The following is a 24348-nucleotide window of genomic DNA, read 5'->3' on the forward strand; positions in this document are numbered from 1 at the left end:
AAGGCTATGGTTTTTCCTGTGGTCATGTATGGATGTGAGGGCTGGACTGTGAAGAAGGCTGAGCGCCAAAGAATTGATGCTTTTGAACTGTGGTGTTGGCGAAGACTCTTGTGAGTCCCTTGGACTGCAAGGAGATCCAACCAGTCCATTCTCAAGGAGATCAGCCCTGGGATTTCTTTGGAGGGAATGATGCTAAAGCTGAAACTCCAGTACTTTGGCCACCTCATGAGAAGAGTTGACTCATTGGAAAAGACTCTGATGCTGGGAGGGATTGGGTGCAGGAGAAGAAGGGGATGACCGAGGATGAGATGGCTGGATGGCATCACTGACTCGATGGACGTGAGTCTGAGTGAACTCCAGGAGTTGGTGATGGACAGGGAGGCGTGGTGTGCTGCGATTCATGGGGTCGCAAAGAGTCAGACACAACTGAGCGACTGAACTGAACTGACTGAGTGAGGGCTATACAGCAAAAGTAAAACTTAAATTCTGAATTAATCTTGTGCTGAAAATCACTTTACAAACAGACAGTGTTTGGGGTAATCCAAAGCTGCAAAAGTTTTCTTACTGTGGGCACTCATCATACCGCCTCTCTCTTACTCTGGCCCAGGAAAGGTACGCTCTTCGAAGCACTGGAAACACTCCCCATTCCCACTTATGCCTTATCACCTCTCAGCCGAAACCACACTTCCTTAGGCAAGCTTTCCTAGCCCTTATCAGTTCCCTTGCAGTGGAAGCCTCTGAATTCCTCTGCTGGAAGGTCTTAGGAGCAGCACTCTCTGCGGAGTGGGGATAGGAATCTTATCTGGAAGTTGCTTTTGCACGGCAAGCACACTGCACTTATCAAGGTTATATATTTACTTGGGGTGGTTTTGTAGGGGGCTGCTGAAGATTGTGGAAGCCTTAAAACCTCTATCTCTTTGTGTACCCCATTGACAGCTGCCCAAGCTAGCCTGGTAGCTTTATCTCCTGCCAGAGAATTCTATTGTTCCCTCTTTATCCCCTATTATAACTGTCAGCCCAGATATCATTATAATTACTTTTCAAACGTTCTGTCTTTGCCAGTAAATGCTTAGCACCTGTGACAGCAGGAACTATAGCTGTTTCACTATCACTATATGCTATGACTTAACATGATTTTGGCCTGTAAGTAGGTATTTAACACCTATTTAATAAACAAGTGCATGAAAGAATAAATGGAAGAATGGATTCACCTCAAAACTAACAAATACCAAGTGGATCACTCTACTTAGTTCCTCAAATTCAAACTACTTTGACCATTAATTTCATACCTCATAAACCAGATCTAAGATCGAAACATGTCTGATGAAACAAATCTCTGGTTACCAAAGGGGAAAGGGGAGAGGGTGGGGATAAATGAGGAAGTTGGAATTAACATGCACATAGTACTGTATATAAAATAAACAAGAATTTACTGTATAGCACTGGAACTATATTCAATATCTTATAATAACCTATAATGAAAAAGGCTCTGAGGCAGAACATCTAAAACTAACACAATATTGTAAATCAACCATAGTTAAATAAAGTTTATTTTTCAAAAGAGTCTAAACCAGGTTTACAGAGAAGATAAAATAGAAAAATAATGGAAGAAATACTTTCAAATAACATTTAATATTAAATTGTATTCAAGATTGCCGGAAGAAATATCAATAACCTCAGATATGCAGATGACACCACCCTTATGGCAGAAAGTGAAGAGGAACTAAAAAGCCTCTTGATGAAAGTGAAAGAGGAGAGTGAAAAAGTTGGCTTAAAGCTCACCATTCAGAAAATGAAGATCATGACATCCGGTCCCATCACTTCATGGGAAATAGATGGGGAAACAGTGGAAACAGTGTCAGACTTCATTTTTGGGGGCTCCAAAATCACTGCAGATGGTGATTGCAGCCATGAAATTAAAAGACACTTACTCCTTGGAAGAAAAGTTATGACCAACCTAGATAGCATATTCAAAAGCAGAGACATTACTTTGCCAACAAAGGTCCATCTAGTCAAGGCTATGGTTTTTCCTGTGGTCATGTATGGATGTGAGAGTTGGACTGTGAAGAAGGCTGAGTGCCGAGGAATTGATGCTTTTGAACTGTGGTGTTGGACAAGACTCTTGAGAGTCCCTTGGACTGCAAGGAGATCCAACCAGTCCATTCTGAAGGAGATCAGCCCTGGGATTTCTTTGGAGGGAATGATGCTAAAGCTGAAACTCCAGTGCTTTGGGCACCTCACGTGAAGAGTTGACTCATTGGAAAAGACTCTGATGCTGGGAGGGATTGGGGACAGGAGGAGAAGGAGACGACAGAGGATGAGATGGCTGGATGGCATCACTGACTCGATGGACGTGAGTCTGAGTGAACTCCAGGAGTTGGTGATGGACAGGGAGGCCTGGGGTGCTGCAATTGATGGGGTCGCAAAGAGTCAGACATGACTGAGCGACTGAACTGAACTGAACTCAACTGAAGCCTAACTTTGGGCTTCCCAGGTTGTGTGCTAGTGGTAAAGAATCCGCCTGCCAATGCAGGTTAGACGTAAGAGACACAAGTTCGACCCCTGGTTTGGGAAGATCCCCTGGAGGAGGGCATGGCAACCCACTCCAGTAATCTTGCCTGGAAAATCCCATGGACAGAGGAGTCTGGCAGGGTGAAGTCCTTAGGGCCTCACAAAGTCGGACACAACTGAAGCAACTTAGCGTGCACAGACACAAGCCTAACTTTGTGCCAGTGCTTCTCTTGGCATCTGTTCAGGCACAGTGACAGGGAATTTTTGACACCTGAATAGTGAGTAAACACTGAGTGAATATTGGTAATATTGATTTTCTTACTTTGTTCGCATTGGATATGCACATGTCCCCACTGTGGGTACCAAAGTTAATGAAAATATGAACTGCGGAAGCACATTTGCTGTATAATACATTAAACCTGCAAGGTCATAACACAGCCAGTTTGGAGATTTGCTTTTCTTGACCTCAATTTTTCATCAAGAAGTTAGCTGCCAAGCTAAGAAGAAGTTTTTTTTTAACTGGGAAAAAAAAAAAAAGATTGCTTTTTGTTGTTGTTCGATGATAAAAAGAAAGTAATTCACAATAGCTCTGTAGAATGGCAACCAAAGAAAGTCGCCAAAGAGCATGAGTGGTAAGAAAGAGGGGAGGAATTGAGAGCCAAGATCATCTTTCTGCTTCTTTGCCTTTTTGAGCTGTAGATGGGAATGAATCAGTAAGATCAGGCTATAAACTCGATAAGAAGCTCCTCTGTTTCCCTGTAAAAAGTACTGAAAGTGAGTGTCAGTCTCCCCCACCAGGGCACTCCTGATGTGTGGCTGGTATTGTAAGGGAGAGGCTATCTGATGTTATCAGTGTGGGACCTCAGCTTGGCTTCCTTGATAGGCTCTCATAGAAATGTGACTTTGTGGTCCCGGATAATCAGCATTGGGAGGTAATGGAGAGGCGATGTTCCAGGCTGATGATCACAGGGGCCCTTTGGGTTTGTGTGTTTTGATGGATGCTTGGAGACCAAAGCCAGCAAGACAGTCTGAGGTCTGAGTTTATAAAATGTCGTTATAACTTTGATCATCATGAAACCTAGGGACAAAGAGACATTTTTGTTAGATGGTAGATACATTACCGTTTAGAGTTACAGGGATCGCCGCAGGTGGGACAACGTTCACAGGTGGGTCCCGAGGCTCCAGGATTCGTGCAGATGCACTTGCCGCACACACAGTCCCCTCGGCCGCTGCAGAGGATCCCGTCTTCGGAGACACAGGGGTCCGTGCTGGTGGTGCAGTTACAGTACTCACCTGTCCAGCCGCTCCTGCACACGCACTCGCCACAGTCACAGTCGCCGTTATCTGCAAAACAAAGTTCTGGGTTTCTTAGGGCTAAAACCACTTCCAGATTTTGTGGACCATCTCTTTTCTTTGCCTTTAAACAGACTGAAGGGAAAAAAGAGGGAAAAAAGTGAGTGCTGTGCAGGGGTGGGAAGGAGTGTAGATAGGAGTGTGTTTTGCTAATGGTGTGTATTTATTGACTTGGTCTCTTAACTGAAGATCAACTAGGTTGCCTGATGTTATATCAAATAGAATTTATGGGCTGGCTTCCCAGGTGGCACAGTGGTAAAGAATCTGCCTGCCAGTGCAAGAGACTCAAGAGATGAGGATTCAATCCCTGAGTTGGGAAGATCCCCTGGAGAAGAAAACTGCAACCCACTCTAGTATTCTTGCCTGGAGAATCCCCATGGACAGAGGAGCCTGGCAGGCTCCATGGGGTTGCAAAGAGTTGCACACCCCTGAGTGACTAACTGTATTTATCGATACTGTAAGTTTACTAGATGAATCATCTGGCAGTACCTACATCAAAATCACCTTATAATACTGTAGATATTAGGCAAATTACTAACACTAGATATCAAAATTGAAAAGATAATGTGAAAAAGAAATTCATGTTTATTTACAGATATAGCTATTGATGCATTGATAAAAGCAGAGACATTACTTTGCCGACTAAGGTCCGTCTAGTCAAGGCTATGGGTTTTCCTGTGGTCATGTATGGATGTGAGAGCTGGACTGTGAAGAAGGCTGAGTGCTGAAGAATTGATGCTTTTGAACTGTGGTGTTGAAGAAGACTCTTGAGAGTCCCTTGGACTGCAAGGAGATCCAACCAGTCCATTCTGAAGGAGATCAGCCCTGGGATTTCTTTGGAAGGAATGATGCTAAAGCTGAAACTCCAGTACTTTGGCCACCTCATGTGAAGAGTTGACTCATTGGAAAAGACTCTGATGGTGGGAGGGATTGGGGGCAGGAGGAAAAGGGGACGACAGAGGATGAGATGGCTGGATGGCATCACTGACTCAATGGACGTGAGTCTGAATGAACTCCGGGAGTTGGTGATGGTGAGGCCTGGCATGCTGCAATTCATGGGGTCGTAAAGAGTTGGACACGACTGAGCGACTGAACTGAACTGAACTGAACTGAATGAAGAGACAATGATGTGATTACTTTATGGCAGCCCAGTGTAATTAGTATCATTGCTTCAGAGTAGCCTAGCCTATACACCAATGAATGTATTGTTAAAATATTTATGGCTATAGTATTATGGACATATTCATATTATAAACATGATTCCCTTTTCTTAAAAACCACTTACCTTTAATAGTAGGCTGATATGCAGTTTCTCCAATTATGAGAGAAGCATGCTAGGCAGTAATATAATGCTTTGAAAGCAAAGTTATCAAACAGTAAGAAAACTAACACATTATTAATTTTACATTAAATATCACTTACTTTATGCCTATGTAAGAATAGAGCAACAAATATATATACTTTATGCATTTACAACATACGTAAATTTTCTTTTTTGGTATCTCTGTCTGGCTACATACTTCATCTGTGAATATTTTCAAATTGTTGCAAGTCTCCAAAAGTATTTCCAATATATTTATTGAAAAAAATCTGCATATAAGTGGATCCATGCACTTCAAACCTGTGTTGTTCAAGGATCAACTGTGTGCATGTGTTTATATATTATTTTTCTCCCAGAAATAGAGATAAGAAGCTGTGAGTCCTGAGAAGTGTCTGTGGGCTTGGAGAGGAAAAAGGATGAAATTCAAGGCATGAGATGCCCAGGGAAGACGGGGAGGGAGAGAGAAGATGAAATTCTTCAGATGACCAGACTGGGCTGCTAGCTGGATGGGGCATCTTTTTACTGCCCTCGAATGGAAGTAACTCATGTTGTGCCTTATCCCCAATGCCTGGCATAGAAAGTTTCTAATTTTTAAGTGAATAGATTGCTCTGAAGGAGAGGGGGAAGAGCAGCTTAGGACAGGGAAGACGATGAGTTCATTTTTGGTTCTGTGGAGTTTGAAAGACCTGTGGGTGGTTGGATACGTATATACAGCCCTGAAGTTTGGGTTTTGTAATCCACTGGGGATAAGTGGCAGTTGAAGCTGATGGGGATGAGATTATCTGGGGCAAGCAGATAGAGTGAGTAAGTCCCTGGAGAGTATCAACATTTATAATGTAACCAGAGATCGTCATAGAAGAGCCAGAGGAGTAAGAGAGGTTCCTGAGGAGCTGGCCAGAGGAGTGCACGAACTACTACAAAATGGTAAATACAGTGTTGCAGAGAATGGGCCTGTGTGTTCTTGCATAGTATGTTTTGGTTGCCTGCCTTGCCCAAGATTCTAAGCTGGCATTTGATGATCCAAACAAGCAACTCTTACTTGCAAATTTTGTAACATACTTTTCTTCAGAAAAAGAAGTGTGCCCCAGGTATTGCCTCTCAAGTTTTGCTTCTTGGCAACATTCCAAAGACACATGGGTGTGGTGGTGGCTCATGGGTACACAGTGTGCGAGTGCATGGACATAGACGCTGGTGGCACAGGTTTGGATCCTGGCTCTGGTACTTCTGCCTGGGCAAAGTTGGGGAAATTACTCAACCCCTCTGTGCCTCAGTTTCCTCATTGGTAAGGAGGAATTATTAATAGCACTACTTCATAGGACTGTTATGAAGATTACCTAAGATAAGACATAACAGTGTTTAGAACAGTGCCTGGCCCATAAATAAGCAGGGTGGGCTGTGCTGTGCTGTGCTAAGTCGCTTCAGTGGTGTCTGACTCTTTGTGACATGAAAATATTTAAAATATTTTAAATATTGATATTTTAAAAATATTGATTCTAAGAAACTGGAAACTCCTACAGACAAATAGCATTATAGAAAAAACTTCCTACCATTGTGCTCTTAATTATCAGTCACATTCCAGAGGAGCCTGCTGGGCTACAGTCCATGGGATTACAAAGAGTCAGACATGACTGAAGCAACTTAGCACACACACACACACACACGAGAAGTGAGGCTGTAGTATAGTCAGGCTGCTGTTGGAAGCAACAGCATCAAGAGCACGTGTGTTCACAGGCCAGGATCAGTTTTACCCCCACACTAAGCACAATGCCAGGCACATAGTACATATTCCATGACTCTTTCTCGAATTGAAAGCTAAGAATAGTTAGGTGATTAAGGCCAAAACTATTCATTTACTTTTGTACTTTTTTGTACTTGATTGTGCTTTTACAAGAGAAAGTTACAGAGTGACATCATTTGAGATGTTACTAAACACAAGATTGCTTCTGAGAAACAGTCATGGTTGAGGATGGGGAAATACTCCAATAGATGAAGGAAAAAGGCATTGGTAAAGTTTTCTGAGTCCAATTGCAGAAATTATTGTATTTTCTATATAGAATTTCTTTAGTGATCACTGTATCTGATACAAAAAGAGGCAGTATTGTTAGACTGTCTGAACTACAAATGGACAGATCAAATTGACTCTTTGAATTTATATCTGTCTGCACGCATGACATAAAACAAAATGAAAGACCATCAAACCTTGGGACGAACTGTGTTGTTGAACACAATCCACGATTTCTACAGCCTTAGATCTCTTTGACTTCAGATTTAAAGGGTAAAATATAGGTGGGGTCAGTATTGCTGTTATGCTGTATTTGATTACATTTCAGATTTTTTTTTAAAGGCAATTTCAAACGTCTTGAGCACATATTTTATTAAAGATTTCTATTAGAACTGCAATCTAAGGTCCTGCTGAATAGATTCTTTCTGAGATGTGGTGATGGTCTCTGGCTTCAGGCTGTGTTCTGGCTGCATCTTGTGAAAAGAGGACCCATGTGGGTTTGGAAACACACCCATTAGATAAGGAAAAACACCTTTGAATGAAAGGGGCGAGAAATGTGTCTCAGTCTGGACAGACACTAAACTTTTCACTCTCCAAGGGGAAAGAAAGAAGGCAGCCTCAGAGGAATCTGTTGCAGCAGCAGAAGCCAAGAAATGAAACGGGGGTGCCCTTCTAAGGGTATCAGATGGTTTTCAAAGAGCTTGGGATTCTCTGAGGCTTCTTTTCTCAGGCCTTTTCTTCTGAAAATCAGTCTCTTTTATATGTTCCTGACACTGTGGTTGAAAAACATAACTTGCTTGGTTTTCTCTAAAGGTAATGGCTTTCTGTTTTGAAAAGCTATCTGTTCACACACTGTGGGAAAAAAAAAAAAAAGATGTGAGGGCTTAAATTTAGCAGTCAGTTACTGTTTAAATCATAACACAAATCTGTATCATTTCAAAGTATATGAACACATTTGTATTTCTTGTCTAACTAGACTGTACTTAACTATATATGTGTATCTCTCAATGGTTTTATCATAGTAATTTAATAGGTAATATATTCTTAAACTACAGTGATTTTGTATCTAGAAGGGATACTAGAATGTAAATTTTTCTGCTATTTATAGTTTTTCTCAATCTCTAAAATCAAGCAATTGTTCATTTTTACCCTTTCCATGGCCTTTTTCACATATGTCCTTATTCGTCTTGTTATGCATGCCTGCACGCCAAGCTGCTTCGGTTGTGTCCAACTCTTTGCAACCCTATGGACTGTAGCCCACCATGCTTCTCCGTCCATGGAGTTCTCCAGGCAAGAATACTGGAGTGGATTGCCATGCTTTCCTCCAGGGGCTCTTCCCAACCCAGGGGTTGAACCTGTGTCTCTTATGTCTCCTGCGTTGGCAGGCAGGCTTTTTACCACTAGCACCACCTGGGAAGTCCAAATGAGCTTCTTATACCCAGTGCCTAACCTAGTATATCACATAACATGTGTGTGGTGTGAACAAAGGTCCTGAAAGACCATTTAGTATTTTTGTGTCCCTTGTCCTTTGCCGTGTGTCCCTAAAGCAGCCTGGCTTCTTATCTTCCCAAAGTAATAGGCATTTAAGAGTTGGGTCACATACAAGGAGCCTGAACTAGAATAGTCTGGAAGATAATGGAATTGGATTACATGCAGTTTTGTGGCATCTGAGTAATAACCAAACAGAAGCAATCTTTTATCCCCAGGGAAATAATAAGAGAGATGTAAGTTCAGTTGGCAGAGATCTCACCCCTAGGAAATGTCAGAGCCAGAAGAAATATAAGTGAAGATCGGTTACCTTAGTCTAAAGGTGAACACGTTCAGTTGATCAGCAAACATTTATTGAGCACCTATTACGTCCAGGCGGCTGTGGCAGGGGCCAAGGATGCAAAGCTCCTCCTTGACACCTGCACAGTCTCCCAGGAAGGTGGATTTGGACATAGCCTACCTCCGCAGAGCAGCCCCTTGTGTCTCACGCAGGAGAAGTTGTCACACTGGCAGTAAGGCCCGTAAATGTTTCCATAGGGGGACAGGTGGCAGACACACTGCCCGCAGTAGCAGTCGCCTCTCCCGCTGCACGAGGGGAGCTCTGGGGCCTCTTTGCAGGACTCGGTGCTCAGCGTGTCCTCCCCGCACTCACAGTGGTGACCCATGTGGCCAGGGTTGCAGGCACACACCCCGCACTGGAAGGAGCCGTTGCCGTTGCTGCACTTGGAGCTGTTCACCTCCACTTCTTTCTGGCAGTCACAGCTGCATTCCGGGCTGACGAGGATTTCCAAAGCATCCCCCAGCCCCACAGGCTTTAGGATAACGTGCCTGCTCCTTCTCTCACAGTTTGGTAAACTCACAGTCACGTTGAATGAAGCCTGGAAAAGAAAATACTAATTATCTTCTTCTAATCACCAAAATAATGGCAACCCACTCCAGTGTTCTTGCCTGGAGAATCCCAGGGACGGCGGAGCCTGGCGGGCTGCTGTCTATGGGGTCGCACAGAGTCAGACACGACTGAAGCGACTTAGCAGCAGCAGCAGTCACCAAAATGATCTTCCCTCGTGGCTCAATGGCAAAGACTCTGCCTGCTAATGCAGGAGATGTGGGCTCAATCCCTGGGTCAGGAAGATCCTCTGGAGAAAGAAATGGCAATTCACTCCAGTATTCTTGCCAGGCAACCCCATGGACAGAGAAACCTGGTGGGCTACAGTCCACGGGGTCACCAAAGAGTCAGATATGACTCAGTGACTAAACGACAAGAGCAACAAGCCATCAAAATGCACTGGAGTATACAGAGCCCATGGGGATCAGCTTTCCTGGAAGCGTTTATTAGGAACTCTTTGAAAACTGCTTTTGAAATTCTTGAAAGGAAAAGCCCAGCTTTACTGCACTAAGATAGCTTCTGAGAGATCGTCTGAATGACTTTTCAGATGCCCTGTTGATTTCTGCTTACCGTGTCTCCCACCTTCATGTGAGAGCATTTCTTTTGGTGTGGAAAGGGGACCCCGCTGTTACAGATGGCTGTGAATGACAGGTTTAGTCCTTCCGTGTCTCCCAACACTTCCAGCTCCACCTCAGACCGCAGTTCCTTTAGACGAGACATAAAGAGTTGAACAAGATCACAACCAAAACACAGAGCCAGAAGAGAAGAATCTGTGATCATGTTCATTACACAGCAAATGAATAAAATTCAGTTTGGTCTAAAAGAAATTTACCAGATGACCAGTCAAGCAAGAAAGCGAGTAATACATACACACACACAAGCATATTATATCAAATCTAAGGTGCCGTCCATTACAAGATTCACCATTATTTTATGACAATTAAACTATGATAAAATACTTCGAGATTGTTCAGCACTACATATGAATTAAACCTGTCAGTTCATCATTGATTTAAAAATTATTTTATTCATCTTGAGAGTTTGGCAAATTTCTCTAGTCCTGAATTGCAAGGACTGGATTACAGTCCAGTCTTATGAATCATAGTCCAAGCATGGCATATAAAAGGCAAATCTTTTGCTTATATCTCAGTAGCAAAATATAACAATAGCTTCCTTTACCTGTCTCCTTAAGTATCATCATTTTTTAGGTCCCATAAAGCAGCTGGTTGTTACTCTGAAAGGTATACAGATCATTCCTCCAACAATGAATACTTGCTTTGCTGATAGCAGTATTTGCTCCCGTTATTCTGTTTTGGTACATTTCCACATAGATAATAACTTTTCAATATCAAATCATAGTGAAAACTTGGAAGATATTTAAAAATTGTGATTGTCCTCAACACTTACAGTACCAACAGTGCACATAATGAGTTGAAGTGACAACACATTCAATTACTGCCAAGTTATACACGTGCAGGCAATGAACACGACATCGCGACTTTCATTCTACTGAAAGCATCGGTAAGATATGACCAATCAAAATGCATCCTAATGTTAGAGATGCTAAAATGTGAGAGAAAATGTGCCTTGAAATCAATGCGAATTTATAGAGTCCCTTTTGTACATTTAGTATAGAGCCAGGTCTGGGGGAATGCGTACAAGATAGGGTTTCTGCCATCAAGATGATCGTCTTGCTGAAAAAAAATAAGATGCAATCAAGTGAAGCAGTTAGCATACAGTGCCAGTCAGTGTACCATTAAATTAGGAAAAAAAAAAATGTGTAATACATAAGGGTTTGGGAGACTTCAGAAAAGAGGGTAGTCAGTGAAGGCTGGAGTATTAGAAGACTGGACCTTAATGGCTATGTTGGATTTAGATTGCTGGAGGGGATGACAATGGTATTTCAGGTGAGGAGGCCAGAAAAGAGAAAACTCTGTGCCAGGAGTGGTTCAGAATGGAGACAAGAGGGGCTCAGCCCAAGCCTGCACCCCAGCTGTCTGGGGAGATACCCGACCACAGAAAGCCCTATAGTTTGGAGAGATGAGTTAAGACCTGTGTGAAACATTTCCTGAAGCTTTAAAACAGGGGCCTGATTTACTGAAAATACCACTGCAGGGAGGCTGTCTGGAAGGTGTGTGCAGGACAGGCTAGAGGAGAGGATAGGAAAATTTGAGTCAAGGAAGCTGGCATGTGGCTGCATTCACCCCTGCCTGAGGCATGATGAGGAATGGGATTGTTGACTACAAAGGCAAAGGAGAAGACTAGATAAAAGTTAAAAGATTCCTCTTTCTTTCGTAAAAGAGAAGTCTGTATTTGGGGGACAAAAATAAATTATTTTTTAAAAACAGAATAAAAACAAATTGTAAAATATTATGAATTAAGTCATACCTCCTCTAAAAGGATTGGAGTTCCTATGCACATTCCATTGATAGAATTTTAAAGGCATATTCAGATTCAAACTTTCCTGAAGTATACTTTGTCAACTGCATGTTAAGAGGACCCCGCCTTCCTTGTAATTCTAAATTGCTTACTGTAAATTCTAAGTCCCTCCTCTTCCCTGCTTTGTTATTTGTTCCACATGATCGCTCCTTCCACTGACAGACACAGGCCGACTATTTAGAATATAGTCTTTGTCAGAGATTAAAGTGTCATTTCTCAGTCCTAAAGATTATTCACGTCATGTCTTAAGATTTCAAATTCTGCCAATTTAGCATTAAAATGAACCCTGCAAATCTGTTTTATCTTAGCTAGTTACATTTCCAATTTATTCACTCAGAAAATATTTATTGAGTGGCCACTATGTACTGGGCACTGTTCTCTAAAACCTCTAAAATAGCTGATCCCTTGACTGAGTTTATACTCCAGTGTGGGAGGACAGAAAGGAAACCACACAATACATAAGAGAATTATGTAGCGTCGGAAGGTAATAAATGCTACAGGAAAAAGTTAGGGTGGGATAATGAAGATTAAGATGGTGTGGGCAGGGGGTAGAGGCTGTGATCTTTTAAAAGTGGTCAGGGTGGGATTTGTTAAGAAGGTGATGTTTCAAGAAAGTGAGAGAAAATTAGCCATGCGTATTTATGTGAGAAAATGTGTTTCAGGAAGAGGGTGCAGCTAGTGTGAAGGCTCAAAGACAGGATGATGTCTGGAAGCAGAACAGCAAGGAGGGCAGAGTTACTGTCCTAGAGCAGAGAGCTAGAGTTAACAGAAGGTGAGTTCAGAGGTAATGGGTGGAGGGGACCAGACCTGGTAGGGTACTCATGGAATGTTTTAAAGACTTCAACTTTTACTCTACGTAAATGAGAAAGCAATTGGGGTTACCTATAGAAGGGTGATGGGAACCTGCCTGCCAGCGCAGGAGATGTAAGAGAGGCAAGTTTGATCCTTGAGTCAGGAAGATCCCCTGGAGAAGGGTGTGGCAACCCACTCCAGTGTTCTTGCCTGGAGAATTCCATAGACAGAGGAGCCTGGTGGGCTATGGTCCATGGGGCAACAAGGAGTCAGACACAACTGAAGCAACTTGGCAGGCATGCAGGCATGCACAGAGAAAAGTGATAGGAGTTAATATTTTTAATGAAAATTCTAGCTGTTTTGTTGAAAGCAAGATGCAGGAAAACAGAAGTAGAAACAGGACATAGCATTTAGGAAATTTTGCAATAATTCAGGTGAATGAGGAGGGTGGCTCCAACCAGGATGACAGTGATTGGACCAAATTCTAAATAAATCTGAGGGTAGAGTCTGCAAGATTTCCTGATGGATTAAATGTAAAGTGTAAGAGAAAGAGAGGAGTCAGGATAATTTCAAGCATTTTGTCTCTAGCAATGTGAAGAATGGAAATTACCATTAGTTGAGGAGGAGAAAACTGTTGGTGAAGTGTGTTCGGGAAAGTCCAGCTTATTCTGCTGAATAACCTAGACTAACATATCAACTGACTCCTAGATATCTCCATTTGTATGTTTAATAGAAACATATATCCTGGTTGCCAGGCAGCATGGAGGGCCTGCTTGAGGTCCATGATCATGAATTTAAAGTGAGACCAGGTAGCATGACTGTATGTTTTTCCCACTTCCATTCAGCTGTGCAGAGTGACTGGATTTGACCAGGACTACAGTTGGCCAGAAACCTCAAAGGAGCAATAAGGTTCAGGGAAGTTGAGAGTATATCTAAGGAGTGGCCAGAATAATTGAATTTAAACTGGAGGACCAGGTGAGAGAAGACATCAGGGGGATGAGGAACTATACAGAGAAGATATGGTCAATTAATTAGAGATCCTAGTGGGGCTGGAAAAAACATTAGGGGAATTAGCAAGAATAAGGTGAAAAGATTAGAAATGGTAAGTGGACAACTGATTGCACACAATTGATATTATGGAGGTGTTTATTGGCAAGGATAAGGTTTAAGGTATGACAGGAGAGTGAAGATATGAAGAAGTAGTTAAGTGGGAAGGGAACAAGGTCATTTCAGAATCAGAGTTCAAGAAACTGAGAGCCCATGATATGGGAAGGACCATATATATGGGCTGAAATCATCAAAAAATAGGATAGGAGTAGCACTGGAGATAGAGGCACAGCGATCTAAATGAGAAATGAGGGATATAACCTGAAAGTCTCTAGATTACAGCAGTTAGGGGTGGTGAGTAACATAATCTAGCCAAAATGAAGGAAATCTCAGCATTGATATAATACATCCTATTGCAGATTTCACCAGGAATATTTGAATATGAATTTGCCAAAGCAAGGACATAAATATATGTCTGTAGGTTTCATCTTTTCATTCACTCATTTTTTGAGCATGTACTATGAGTTAGACAAAACAAAACAAGTCACTTCTCTTCTAGAACTTAAATGCCAACCGGGGAGCTTACCCTTGGGAGCTTTAATATTTCAACAGTTTTATTATGTGATTAGAGAAGAAAAGAGAGTAATAAATGATGGCCAGATGAATACACATCTGGTATTTAAGGTTTTTTTTTTTTTAATGTTTGTGTAAAATACTGAGCTGAAGTTTGTAGTCACTGAGTATAAACACAAATTGTTTGCCCCTGCCCCACTACAAGTCAGAAGCATTTTATGTTTTCTCTCAGTATGGTCTCTTTCCTTCTCTCTCTTTTTCTAGGTTGGGAAGAAATCCAGTCCTTGGGTCCCCATGTTTTAAAATCCGTTTCAGTTCAGTTCGGTTCAGTCGCTCAGTCATGTCCTTTTTGGATACATTTAAAAATTACACAATAGAAAACAAGGTGAACTAGTGCCAAGATTTGCTGCATGCCTCGTAGCGACTCATCGAGTTTCAGCCATCACTCCAGAGCAGAATTGTTTGATTTAAGAATAATAGACCGTTCATAATTTTGAGACAATAAAATAAAACACAAGATTCACTTCAAATGTTTGATGTCTTGATTTCAACTACTCTGTAAGTTATGTGACTGGGGACATAGAGTGAGACATAAACTCTGACAGAGCAAGCAGGGGCCCGGACAGGGCTGGTCAGACGGGAGGGGAAATATTTTTGACAATTCACTGTTTTATAATTTGCTTACCTCCTGTGAAGATGCTAGTAGCCAGCATTTTTGAGAGTCCTGAATTAAAGAAAATTGAGCGTGTTCTAACACAGTGAAGGTCTGCCACGTGATTTTATTTGATTCTACACATTAAAACTTTATTGTTTGAGAGGGAGGAAGGTTTTTATAGTATTTTGTTGACAAGCTTTCCTGTCTGGAAGAATTTCAAGCATGAACTAACTTGGTGATTAATTTTTGATGTGAGCTAAGAAAACTGAAGTTTCTGAGGATATGAATTAAAAACACCCTCATCTCATAACTTTAATGAACCATCTGTGTTTTATTCTTTGAGAAAATGTCTTTGAGAAAAAATACCTTGCTTTCCCCTGTTAGAGTCTCAAAATTGGTGGGGTGATGTAAAAAAAAAAAACTAGGGTGTGGAGTTTCTTAAAATATGTCACTCTTCCTCCCCTTGAAGTTCTCCTAAGACATTTGTGAAAGGAATCTAGACACACCTATTTTAAAAAAACATTCCAGGTGATTCTAAATGTCAGGGAACACGGGTTCTGTATATGCTAAGTATTGTTATACAGTGCATGTGTATCACTTATTTGTAGTTTTAAAACATCAAAAATTAGCATTTTATTCATTTGTTATTATGCAACTGACATTTGGAGCAAATACGAGAGCTTTACTGCTTTATAAAATGTCATTTTTTTCATTCCTGTCCTAATGTAGAATTTCATCTTTTTGTCTGTATGTGTGTTTCTTTGTAACGAAAAGCAAAAGAGGGGCTAATAGTGACATTTAGGAACCAAAATAAAAAGAGTTGGCAACAGGCCACCCACTGTTGATTGGGTTATGAAATGGAGACAAAGAGAGAAAACAGAGCAACACTGTAGGTATGTATCTTATTTTAAGGGAAGAATTCTGTCCTCAGGCACTAATTTACAAAGACAAGGCAAAAAAAGAAAGAAAGTTAAAAATGTATGTATATGATATAACACTAATGGAAAATTTCCCTGACTCCTCAAAGCAGGGACTCTACAAAGCAGTGTTCCTGATGTGCCTTGCTGTGTTTTCCCCTGAGTTATGATGGAGTCTCATTAAGCCTGTGGAGTTAGTTCTCATAGCTGTTATTCATTGGCAATTTAAACAATTTTTTTTTTTTTTTTAGGCAGAGAAGAGGAAAGCTTAATTGTATGACTCATGAAGCCTTTTCAGTAGAATTAAAATTCTGCAGGTGACAATGCCGCTGTTGGTTATTACTATAAAAACAACCTTAACTTTATGATCAGGTTTATGAGTTTTCTACCTTCTGCCCCACCTTCTGGGAAAAATATCTGCAAATAAAGTGAACAAAATTTACATTTTGGCTGCATTAATGCAGAGAGATTTTCTACCAACTATCTCTACCAACAAAGGAGAGTGCATTTAACCGCCTAAAACGTAGTTTTTAAACATCAAATAAATGCAAAAAGACCCCAACAGTAAAATATCATACTTCATAAGCTGAGATGATCAGCTGGAGAATGTTTCCAGAGTCCTTCTGAAGTACCCCTACTGTAGCTCCAGGAATGAGTTTTGCATAATTCTGTAAACAAACAAACAAAATAAGTCAATCTTTGCTCACTGTAACTGAGAAGCATTAAGCATGAGGTTCAACCCATGGTTGAGATCACCTCTATTTAACTGGCAGGGAGAAACAGGTTCCTGATAATAAACAGTGTTTGTCCTGAAACTCTAGTTGTGCCTCGTGCTGCTTCCTGAATGGAAGTGAATGGAACTGAAAGGAAATGAATGGCCAGAGTTGCTGCCGGGGAAATCTAATGTCTGTGGCGGCCTTAGTCTAGGGCTGTAATTGACAACACAACAGGAGTTAAGTCTCAAATAGAAATAACATGTATATAATGTTTTTGATTTGGGGAACATCCTTTTTCTAAAAAGCTCTGAGCTCACTACTAGGAACTGTCTTCCTTTTTTTTTTTTTTTTTTTTTTCTGTAGCATCCCAGAAACTAAGGTTGGGCTCTGAGCTCACTACCAGGAACTGCCTTCCTTTTTTTTTTTCTGTAGCATTGCAGAAACTAAGGTTGGGGTCACTTGAGTCCCTCACTGCCATCAGACCACCCCTCAGGTCAATCAGCCCAGAGGTCTTCCTTGTCAGTCATTGTCAGTTGCTCGGTAGAGCAAAGGAGTGAATTTTTGAATGCTTGCTGTTAACTCCTCCTTTCCTAGCAGTAATGAGTACTCCTTTAGGGATGTCAGCACCGTACTGGAGTGGGTTGGAATCGCTCCTCACACGTCAGGATTGTGTGAATCAGCACTTAGCTCTAAACCATCTGCATTCTCCATGTCCATTCCTTCCCCTGAGATGTCGTTCCCACCAGAGGAGAATTCACTGTATTAGTTCAACCCTTCAGGTATCAAACATGGCTAAGAAGTGAAGCATTGCAAAGAAAGCAATTTTATAGACTGCTGAAAATTATCCCTTTCTTAAGTTTCTGCTTTAAAACTATTTTCAAACAAAAATTTTCTTAAAATATATAGGACAGACTTCTGTCTTCTTAAATCAAGACATTCAAGCATACCTTGACATTTTTCTTGACTAACTAGTCATACTTATAATATTAATTATAATTCTACAATCATCAAAGACTTCTAAAATTTAGAGATGGATCACACCCTTAACAAATGGACCCCACTCTCTGTGCTTTTGTTTCTTTCGTTTTTAAATAGTTTCTGTTTTCTTGTTAAGCTGTAAGGTATCACTTGCCTACCAAGTTATTCATTCATTTACTATTGCATTCAGCAATATCTATTAAGTAGGCTTAATATGCTGTGCTACATCAAGAAGAAACAATCACTCATTTTGTCAGCTGTTCTCTTCTAAAGTATTTGTGTGCTGTGAAATTAAATGACTGAATTTATTATAATTGTAGGGAAAAAAGAGAAATAAGCTTTGAGTGAAGAATTTAGGGCATTTCCTATGGTTCAAACATAGTAACACCCTACCTCATTTAAGTAGTTTTAAAAATGCACGAAACTAAATTAGAATTGGGGCTTCCCCAGTGGCTCAGCAGTAAAGAATCTGGTGCAATGCAGAAGACACAGAAGACATGGGTTTGATTCCTGGATTAAGAAGATCCCCTGGAGGAGGGCATGGCAACCCATGCCAGTATTCTTGCCTGGAAAAGCCCATGGATGGAGAAGCCTGGTGGGCTATGTAGTCCATAGGGTCGCAAAGAGTTGGACACAACTGAAGTAACTGAGCACAAATTACATTAATTTTTATTATTAATTATAATCATGATGCTAAATAAATCAATCAAGACAAAAGGAATCAAAGAGAGGAACAAATGAAGCCTAGCTGATGTTGGAACACCAAGGAGTGGTGGGAGGTCTCCCACTAGAGGTGGGCACCCAGGTTAAATCCAAACCTTCTACTCCGTGTATACGGGAAAATGGGCTTTGGTTTTAATTTGTGGGTTTTGTCATGTCCTACTAATTTCACCATTTGTGATTGTGTTTAAGTTTGTAGTGGATGGAAATCTGAACTCTTAAAAGAGTATCAGTTGTCCGTCTGTTTTGATCTGCATTTTATTATTGAGGCGGCTGTGGGTAATCATCCAGGTAAGTTGGGTCTCTCCATCACTGCTTGTTGAATGGGACCCCCTTTGGTTTCCCCAAGTCAGGTAGAACTTGTCAAATATGAGGAAGGCACCGGTTCATCGACTTACCTTTTCAAATAAACACATGTCAAAAGGGCCATGAAGCATGAGAACTGTGGTTAGCAGAAAATACCTAAATGGGAACTTGGATTTCACTCAAGTGGAGCTGGAATGTGTGTAAATTTGACTGGTCCCAGAAGAGAAGGTGGAGGTAATCTTTAGAGCTTGTCAAAGAAAGGTTTAGAGCCATTTGACAAAGAATTCCAAGGCCTTTAGCTCTGCACGAAGCTGTTATCCTTGAAAAATGTCCTGGCCTCCCCAAGGCCAATATATAATGAATATTTTCTAGAAGCACTAGTTCAAGTGGCCTCCAGATTTGGAGTTAATTCTTGGTTAACAAAGCCAAATCCATCCACTTCCTAAAGCATTATTATGATCCTGCCTGTGGATGACATTTGACTTTTGGCTGTTAGGACAAGTGGTTTAACGTTAATAGCATTTGCTGATTGCCACCAGAGCGAGGGTACAAAGGAGTTGGCAGCTAGTAGTACCCAGGGATAACACTGATCATTGTGGAGAGGAAGACTATTAATTAATTTCTGGATGCTGATTCCCTGTAAAAGCAATGCAAATAACTAACTAAGGATGTGGGCAATTTGGCTTTCTGATCTAACACTGTAAAAAAAATTACACTTTAAATCTTGTAGTATTATGATTACTGTAAATATCATGTGTCAAATGCCTCTCTTTTACTAAGACTCTAAAGTGCTATTATAAATTGTCCTGATTAAACATGTTTAATGTTAGAAAAAGGGTGACTGCATGCCTGGATGTGAAAAATTATAGCAGTGTGATTGGGAAAGAGAACTCTTGGATATTAGAAATGGTGAACTCTGAAAACACAAGGTTGTATGAGCTGATTAGATATGCAGACTTCTCTGCTTGGGCCTGATTTCCTGGGCTTGTGATCCCTGTTATCTGTGCATGGATTTTCCTAACTATGGATTTCCCCCCCTTCCTCACCACCATGCCACCCATGAGTTCCTGAGGTTGCTTTTCTCACTCGTGTTTGCAAGGTTGGCTTTTTCTGCTCACCTTCATTTTCTTGACTTCCTTCATCAAGCCCTACTTTTTTCTTTTTGGCTTACTTTGCCCCCATCTCAGAAAAAAATTTTTTTGTCCAACAGTCTCCATTTGCTCCCTGGAAATCGCCTGTCTGTCAAGGGTAGAGGATAAGACAAGGACAAAGGGTGATTTAGCTGGCAGGCATCAAAGCCTTCAGAGGACCGTGCCTGAGTTCACACCTGCACAGATCGGGATACTCTCAGAGAGCGTCTTTAAGTTCAGGGCCTCTGGGTGTCTGACTGCCAGAACTGGCCATCAGGTGCGGTCTTGTGGTTGCCCGAGGGCAGAGGAACCACAGATCCACACACCTGCCGCCCCAGGTCACCATGGATAGGCCATCGGGTTGTTATTCTCCTCGGAGACTTGGGCTGAGGACTTGGCTGCCCCTTGGCTGCTTTTGACGCTCTCTTACTGTCCTCTCCTTGGGAGAGGCGTCCCCCAAAGGGACTGCCGCTACCGCTTTGATGGCACTTCCTGTTGGGTTAACGCTCATCTTCAGGTTCAGAGCCTGGCTCTGTTCTTCGATATGGTTTATTATTAGCTCTATCCTTGCTGGACATCATGATGGGTTTTTGCCTTTGGTGGTGACTCTCCTGGACCCGTATATCCTTCTCTTGTGACATTTCTGCTGTTGTGTCCTGGGTTCCTCACCACCTCAGACTCATCTGCACCATTTTGTACAGACCAGACTATAATATTCCTTAGTGGAGGAAGGGGGCTTCCCCACTGGTGCTAGTGAACCCTCTACCAATGTAGGAGGCAGAAGAGATGCAGGTTCGATTCCTGGGTTGGGAAGATCCCCTGGAGGAAGTCATGGCAACCCACTCCAGTATTCTCGCCTGGAGAATCCCATGGACAGAGGAGCCTGGCAGTCTACAGTCCATGGGGTCGCAAAGAATCGGACACGGCTGAAGTAACTTAGCATGCACATAGCAGAGGATGAGAAGCCAGAAGTCAACTTGCCATCTCTCTGCTAGTAGCATTTAAAAAAAGAATTTGTAAAACCAAATATTTAGAGCAACCTGCTGCTTCTCTTCAGGCTTGCTTAACTCTTTCTGTGGAGCCTCATTAATACGGAGGGATTTTACACTCAGCCCTGTTTATTTTCAACATTATAGGATTAACCAATGCCACTGTTCTCATTCTTTAACTATACCTACTTAATGTTTTCCTGCTAAAATATATTTATTACAAGGTCGGCTTATAAGATTAAGAATCTATGAGCTTATATATACTGTTTACAAATATTTTCTCTAGTCTTTCACTGTATTTTTTTTGTCATTATCTTAAAATCTCTTTCTGTTTGTGCATTTTCTATTTGTGCAAAATCTCTGTTGTACATTTTCTCTCTCCTTCTCTCACAACTTTAGTAGCAGTATAATCTATACACAACATACGAGGAATAAGTATATAGTTCACTGAATAGTTAAAAAGTAAACAAGCAAGTGTAACTACCAAGATCAAGAAATAGAACACAATCAGCCCCTAGAATCCTCCCTTGTAGTAACTACCTCCCAGTCATTGTGAAAAAAAAAAAAAGAATGCAACAGTGTTAGTCGCTCTTTGTGACCCTATGGACTGTGGCCCACCAGGCTCCTCTCTCCATGGGATTTTCCAGGCAAGAATACTGGAGTGGGTTGCCAATCCTTTCTCTAAGGGATCTTCCTGATCCAGGGATCAAACCCACATCTCTTGCATTGCAGGCAGATTCTTTACCATCTGAGCCATCAGCTCATTACTCCTCCTCTAAAAGCCTACCCAGTGTTTTGACTTTTCTCACTATAGATAGAAGTCAGGGGAGATAACTTCATGCCCTACACCAAAGCATAAAGGAAAAGATAAATAAATTAAAGAATTTCTGCTCTGAAAAGTTGCCTTTACGGGAATGAGAAGAAACTGCTGAGTGGGAGAAAGTATCTATAACACATGAATCTGATTTGGCACCAGAATGTCCAAACAACTATACACCAGCAAGGAAAAGACTTCTTTTAGTTTAAACAAACAAACAACAACAACAAAATATATATATATATAATATATATGTGTGTGTGTGTGTAAGAGGCAAAAGAATATGTGAAAAGTGTTCAGTATCATTAATCATTAGATAAATATAAATGGGGGCTTCCCTGGTGGCTCAGTGGGTACAGCGTCTGCCTACAAATGGAAACCACAGTGAGATGCCAGGGTGCACGCACCACAATGGCTACAATTGAAAAAAGTGACAGTGCCCGCACGTGCTTCCCACAGGAGCCTAAACGGGTGCCATCACTTTGGAAACTGGCGGTAGTTACTACGGCTGAACTTGACCTAGCAGTTCTGCTCTTAGGTACATCCACACAGCAGAAACAAACCCATAGTATATGGGTGTTCTGAGATGAGAAAACCCGCAGAGAGGTGGACATTCTGTTGTCAAGACGATGCTTCTCAGTGGTCATCAACGCATGCATGCTAAGTCACTTCAGTCGCATCCAACTCTTTGTGACCCTATGAGCCATAGCCCGCCAGGCTCCTCTGTCCATGGGATTTCTCACACAAGAATACTGGAGCGGGTTGCCCTGCTCCCCTCCAAGTGATCTTCGCGACCCAGGGATCGAATTTGGCACCTTTCATGTCTCCTGCATTGGCAGGCAGGTTCTATACCACTGGCGCCACCTGGGAAGCAAGATGTCACCTAAACTGGAGAGAATGCCAGTAATTCTGAAGTAGTCTCAGACCTTTTGGGTGTTGGTCACAGGGAATAATTAGCTCCTACCAGGATTCCTTCTGCCTGGGGGTGGGCCTAAGGGAGGGGCACACTGGGCAAACTCCTCAGCATTCACAGAACAGCCTGCACTTGCTTGTTAACCTTACACATTTCACAGGAGTTGGTTTCAGGACAGAGTCCTCCTGAGCTGCAGTTACCAATTCAGGGGGCCTCGTGAAAGGATGGAGGGGTCCTAGCTAGCTTCCTGACATCTCCAAGCACCTCCTGCTTTTTGGCGCCTGCATCCTCAGAAACTCAAGACTCCTGGAGAATCTGTTGTTTTGAGGACTCTGGATGGGCCTCGGAAGTTGCAGGAGCGCTGAGGAGGGGATCCTATTGTTTGTCTCCTCAGTTCCATCCACATGGCTCACTGGTCTGGAGTGATGAGCATACAGTGCTGAGGGGGATAAAGGAAACAGAATTTGCCTGATCCACTGAACTACTATGATCTGAGATAGAATAAGTGGCCTTGACGTTCCTACCTGACAGTGTCATCTATTTAGATTTCCACAGAAGCTCTATTACTGTACTTAGATACCATTATTATCTGTAATAATATCCATTATTATACCAAGATAGTGAGGCCCAGAGAGTATAGTTAACTTGGCCAAGGTCAACCAGCCAGGAAGTAGTCAAGTTAGACCCACCTGTCATGCTCTGCCCTGGAGTTAGCTCTCTTGACCAGACCACTGACAGTATGTGCCTGGAAATGGTTCTCCTGGTCTAGAGACATCATTGGTGAGCCAGAGAGAAGTTAATGAATAAGTCTAAATTAGCTGGATGCATTCGCTTCCTGGGGCTGCTGTCACTAAGTAGCACTAACTTGGTGACTTACAACAAACAAAAATTGTTCCACAGTTCTAGAGGCCAGATGTCTGAGAGTAAGTGCCTCATGCTGCCCCTGTAACCAGTTGGGAAGAATCTTATCCTTGCCTCTTTCTAGCTCCTGGTGGTTGTTGATAGTTCATGGCTTTCCTTGACTTGTAGATTGTTACTCCAAATCTGCCTCCATCGTCTCTTGGTGCTTGCTCTTCTGCGTCTCTCTAAGATCACCAGTCTTACTGGATCCATCCTGCTCAGGTATAGCCTCATCTTAACTAATTACACCCACAAGGCCCTATTTCCAAACAAGGTCACATTGAGGTACTAGATATCAGGACTTTAACATATTTTGGGAGTTGGGGGTAGGGCCTAATTCAACCCATAACATTCTGCTAGGGCTCTTTTTATTTCTTTAACCTTTGAAGATTTTAAGCCTTCATTTTAGCTGGAGAAGTGGGTACCTTGCCTGGTCACAGAACTAATACATGGTAGAAACGGATCTTGACTTCAAAGCCATTGCTCGCTTGGCTCCCCTTGCTCACTGCGCAAATGCCAATAGCCATGAAGGGGCTGTCTCATTAGAAAGTTAAGACAATAATGGCTGGTACTTATATATATATATATATATATATATATATATATATATATATACATAGGGGCTTAGAGATTATAGAACACTTTCTTGCTCAAAGTAGAGGGAAAGGAAGAGAAAGGGTTGTGGCTGTAATCGCTTTCAAATTGAAGGCTACATCTTCAATTTGAAAGAAATGTAGGAAGTCATGAAACCATAGAGGCAAAAAACATGTTTTTTCCCTGTAGACTGTATTGTGCTATTTATCTGGTCAAAGGAAAACAGCTCTTTGTGGATGGAGGCTTGCTTTTTCAGGCAGTGTGCTTCTCCCAGAGCTAGGGGCCAGCTGGTTTGACTGAA

The 24348-nt window shown here is 41.8% G+C and overlaps 1 protein-coding gene across 6 annotated transcripts in view; it reads right to left on the reverse strand.

The window, feature by feature from the left end:
- The window catches only part of ITGB6 (integrin subunit beta 6), a 142353-nt gene that overhangs the window by 22239 nt on the left and 95766 nt on the right, over window positions 1-24348 (reverse strand). For all 6 annotated transcript variants that reach the window (XM_013969416.2, XM_013969411.2, XM_005676064.3 and 3 more), the window contains 4 exon segments: window positions 16563-16652; window positions 10132-10266; window positions 9136-9553; window positions 3633-3855 (listed from right to left, as the gene is read on the reverse strand). In XM_013969416.2, the coding sequence (XP_013824870.1) occupies window positions 3633-3855; window positions 9136-9553; window positions 10132-10266; window positions 16563-16652 (866 nt within the window).

The sequence above is a fragment of the Capra hircus genome, chromosome 2, assembly GCF_001704415.2.
Source record: "Capra hircus breed San Clemente chromosome 2, ASM170441v1, whole genome shotgun sequence".
In the NCBI taxonomy this organism is placed as follows: domain Eukaryota; kingdom Metazoa; phylum Chordata; class Mammalia; order Artiodactyla; family Bovidae; genus Capra; species Capra hircus.